General features: G+C 39.9%; 1 protein-coding gene across 6 annotated transcripts in view; it reads right to left on the bottom strand.

The window, feature by feature from the left end:
* Positions 1-4,858, bottom strand: part of KLHL7 (kelch like family member 7) — a 71,258-nt gene that overhangs the window by 32,255 nt on the left and 34,145 nt on the right. For all 6 annotated transcript variants that reach the window (XM_017877496.1, XM_017877498.1, XM_017877494.1 and 3 more), the window contains 2 exons: positions 3,658-3,833; positions 246-420 (listed from right to left, as the gene is read on the bottom strand). In XM_017877496.1, coding sequence (XP_017732985.1) covers positions 246-420; positions 3,658-3,833 — 351 coding nt within the window. The remainder of the gene's footprint in view (positions 1-245; positions 421-3,657; positions 3,834-4,858) is intronic.

The raw sequence follows: 4,858 nt of genomic DNA, 5'->3' as shown, positions 1-4,858 counted from the left end.
AAAAAAAAGAATAGAAAAAGCATGAGTAATTTGTACTTTCTATGATATACACCCCTATAAAATAAGGGCTGAGGCCAAGTCCCTTCCAAGTGTACAGTTCAGAAAGCCAAGGGATTAACTATCTAGAAGAGCAAAATCCTAACTGTTTCTCCCTGGCTACTGAGTCTAATCCATTCTAAAGGGTTTTAAGCCCATGAGAAACTGGCTACATGATCAGGTTACAAATGGATATTAAGGCAACTTACTTATCACCATCTTAAGGCATTCAGGATTGTCTTGAATAAGTGGTTCAGCTTGTACCGTTTTACTTAAGAAATTCTTTGATATAAGAGGAAACCTGACTTTAGCAAGGATATCAACCATAAATGGCTGGCGATTAGGTTCATCGTATTTCAACCACCTGACTGCAGCATCATAAACCTAAGGGGGAAAAACAGCACAGTAAAGTTCTTAGAAGACAGCAACATTTCCAATTACCTGTGTTTACTCTCACATTGAAGGGAGAGAACCTCATAAGGAGACAACCACTTATTCCTAATATTTTTCATCTCTGGACACTTGCTGGTACTTCAGAACAGTTTACTTACTGCTCTAGTGAGTCTTGTAGGTAATATGTTTTTTAGAACTAACCACTATTATGTAATGTAATGACAGGGAGGATGTTGAATTTATGATTTAAAAAAAAAGATAGCTTCATTTTCAGACAAACACATGATATACATTGCCCTAAAAAAAAAAAAAAAAAACTGCAGTCAAACAAAAGTTTCAACATACCCTCATTTAGTTTAGTACCGGGAAAACAGGTTAACTTCTCAACAGGCCGTCCATTCCAGGAGATATGAAGGTCACCCATGATTTTATTTCAATATTATATTCCTGAATTATGAATGGATAGACTTATCTGCTTTTTAGAAACTTTAAGATATGAAGAATTCTATACTTAAAAATAAACTACAGGATATTTAAAAGAATTGTTTTCCAAAATAATACTGTTGCTGCACTTAACTGCACTGAACAAGTCCAAGTTCCTCAACATAATTTAACTTACAAATCATTAAACATCCCCCCAAAAATCAATTACTTCATATATACACACATCTCCCATACCCACTAAATTAATTTTGGGGTGATATTTGAAATTAATTTTGGGGTGATTTAATAAGGCCCAACTTCTGATCTCTTTCTGAGTTAATTTCTTACAGGAATTGGTCTTTTTTTAAACAAATTTTTTATTTTAGAATAGTTTTAGATTTACAGAAAAGTTGCAGAGATAACACAAAGAGTTCTCATATACCCTGCCCCAGTTGTTAAGGTGTTGCATTAGTATGGTATATTTGTTACAACTAATGAACCAGTATTGACACATTAACTAAATTTCATATTTTTTTGGATTTCTTTAGTTTTATCTAGTGTTATTTTCTGTTCCACAATACTATAAAGGATACCACATTACATGTAGTCATTAAACCTTAGAATCTTCTAGACTGTGACAATTTTTCAGCCTTTCCTTGTTTTTGACAAACTTGACAGTTTTGAGTTCTGGTCAGGTATTTTGTTGAGAATGCCCTTCAATCTGGGTTTGTCTGATGTGTTACTTATTAGACTGAAGCTATGGTTTTTTAGGAGGATGATCATAGATGTGAATGACATTTTCATTACATCAAGTGTGCATACTAATTATCATGACATCACTGATGATGCTAATGCTGACCACCTGTAGGTAATGCTCGTCACGTTTCTCCAGTCTAACGTTACTTGTTATTCCTTTTCCATACTGCATATAAGTCAACCGATTTTGAGCATGGAAGTAAATTTTTTCTATTTATCTAGTGAGGTCCTCCAGGTCTAACCTGTTAACTTGCAAATTGATACCCTGGGCCACGAAGAAGACTGGGCAAAAGAACATTGCTAAGTGCCCAATTTTTGTTTTTAGAACAAAAGCAACTTAAAACTGACAATCTTTTTTTATTTTTATTTTTTTTTGAGACTGCATCTTGCTCTGTCACCCAGGCTGGAATGCAGTGGCCGGATCTCAGCGCTCACTGCAAGCTCTGCCCCCTGGGTTTACGCCATTCTCCTGCCTCAGCCTCCTGAGTAGCTGGGACTACAGGCATCCGCCACCTCGCCTGGCTAGTTTTTTGTATTTTTTAGTAGAGATGGGGTTTCATCGGGTTAGCCAGGATGGTCTCGATCTCCTGACCTCGTGATCCGCCCGTCTCAGCCTCCCAAAGTGCTGGGATTACAGGCTTGACCCGCCGCGCCCGGGCTAAAACATATGATCTTACAGTACCTATATTAGTTTTCTATTGCTGCTGTAACAAATTACCACAAACTTAGTGGCTTAAAATATAGAGAAGCATGTGGGGCTGAAAACAGAGATTGAGTCTGCATATTAAAGTGTTCCCACAGCCAGGCATGGTGGCTGACACCTGTAATTCCAGCACTTTGGGAGGCTGAGGTGGGCCGGTCACCTGTTTGAGACCAACCTGGCCAACTTGGTGAAACTCCATCTCAATTAGCAGGGTGTGGTGGCACATGCCTATAATCCCAGCTACTTGGGAGGCTGAGGCATGAGAATCACTTGAACCTGGGAGGTAGAGATTGCAGTGAGCTGAGATTACGCCACCGCACTCCAGCCTGGGCAACAGAGTGAGACTGCATCTCAAAAAAATAAATAAGGCCGGGTACGGTGGCTCACGCCTGTAATCCCAGCACTTTGGGAGGCTGAGGCGGGCAGATCACGAGGTCAGGAGATTGAGACCATCCTGGCTGACATGGTGAAACCCTGTCTCTACTAAAAAATACAAAAAATTAGCCAGGCTTGGTGGTGGGTGCCTGTAGTCCCAGCTACTCGGGAGGCTGAGGCAGAAGAATAGCATGAACTCGGGAGGCAGAGCTTGCAGTGAGTTGAGATCATGCCACTGCACTCCAGCCTGGCCAACAGAGTGAGACTCCATCTCAAAAAATAACATACATACATACATACATAAATGAAATAAAGTGTTCCCCCACCCAGCTCCCAAATGACTGCACCCAGTTTACACTTCTGACAGTTTATCTGACAATTCTATAGATCAGAGTCCAAAATGGGTCACAGTGGACTAAAACCAATGTGTCTGCCTGGAGATCCTATATTAGAAACCATTTCCTTGCCTTTTTCAGCATCTTGCAGCTGCCTGCATTCCTTGGCTTATGGTCCCCTTCCCCCTTCAAAGACAGCAATGACCAGTCAAGTCTTTCTCATATTGCACCACTTGACACTGCCTTCTTTTGCATCCCTCTTCCAAATTTAAGGATCTTTATGATTACACTGGACCCATTTGGATAATTTCATCTCAAAATCCTTAACTTAGTCACATATGCAAAGTCCTATCTGCTGCATAGGTGTATTCCAGATGCTGGGGATTGGGAAGTGGACATCTTTGGGGAAGGCATTGTTCTGTCTACCATGGTACCCAATGGTTTTATCTCTATGAAGTGACCTATTTCTCAAACAGCCAGCCTGGCAAGCACCTAAGATTGCAATACTCTGTTTAGTGTAAAGAACATATTCTTTCCTAATATGACTTTTTCCCTTATCATGTGTCCAAACATGAGTTATAAGAAACCAATAAAGACATTTTTATTAAGAAAAATGTGAGAAGGCAATTTAGTCACCTGATCCTCTGCTCTCACAGTCAGAGTGTCCTGGTTGAGAAGATGTGTTACTCGCTTGACATCAAGTTGAAGAAATTCATCAGTTTTGTAAACTTCAGTAAAATGCTGATGAATAAAGTCATCTGCAGTTGCTTTCAATTCAGGACAATCTAGACACTCTGCTAGCACACTTATACCTAAATACAGAAAGAAAATAAAAGAATAGAAAATCATTTTAGAAAACCAAGTATACATTTAAGATGAAGCATGACTTCAGGAAAATTAGTTGAATAAATTTCGTAAATCTGGATCCTTTTCTGTTTCATTGATTTGTCTATTCTTGTGCCAATACTATACTGTCTTATAAAAGACTTTTTTTATTTTTTGAGACAGAGTTTCGCCCAGGCTGGAGTGCAGTGGCGGGATCTCGGCTCACTGCAAGCTCCACCTCCCAGGTCATGCCATTCTCCAGCCTCAGCCTCCCGAATAGCTGGGACTACAGGCACCCGCCACCACGCCCGGCTAATTTTTTTTTGTATTTTTAGTAGAGGCGGGGTTTCACCATGTTAGCCAGGATGGTCTCGATCTCCTGACCTCGTGATCTGCCCGCCTAGGCCTCCCAAAGTGCTGGGATTACAGGCGTGAGCCACCGTGCCCGGCTGGTTTTTATATTCAGTAGGAGAAGCCCCCTTCAATGTTTTTTCAAAGTTTTCTTGGCTATTGTTAAACATTTTCTCTTGCAGACAAATTTTAAAATAAGCTTATCACATTCTACTTTACAAAATCTCCATGTGATATTAATCAGAATTGCACTGAACTTTTGGATTACTTCTGCAGCACGGAGGAGCTCCACTTAAAAACATGACATACATCAAATTTATTCAGGTATAAACTTTTAGGTCAGGAGTCTGCAAAGTACTGTTTATGGGCAAAATCTAGCCCATAGCCTGTTTTGTAGGGTCAGCAGCTAATACTAGCTTTTACATTTTTTTGAAAGGTTAAGAAAAAAAAAAAAAAAAGAGGCGAGAAGGGGGAAGTGAAGATGGAAAGGAAAGGAGGAGAGATAAGGACCATATGTGGTCCATAAAGCCTAAAATATTTTCTTTTCTGGTGCTTTACAGGAAAAGTCTGCTCCCTCTTCTATATGAAACTACAAATTATTTATTTATTTATTTATTTTGAGAGGGAGTCTCGCTCTGTCGCCCAGGCTGGAGTGCAGTGG

Source organism: Rhinopithecus bieti, unplaced genomic scaffold (assembly GCF_001698545.2).
Source record: "Rhinopithecus bieti isolate Rb0 unplaced genomic scaffold, ASM169854v2 scaffold_11397, whole genome shotgun sequence".
Lineage (NCBI taxonomy): Eukaryota > Metazoa > Chordata > Mammalia > Primates > Cercopithecidae > Rhinopithecus > Rhinopithecus bieti.
This window is presented reverse-complemented; position numbering and strand designations above follow the sequence as displayed.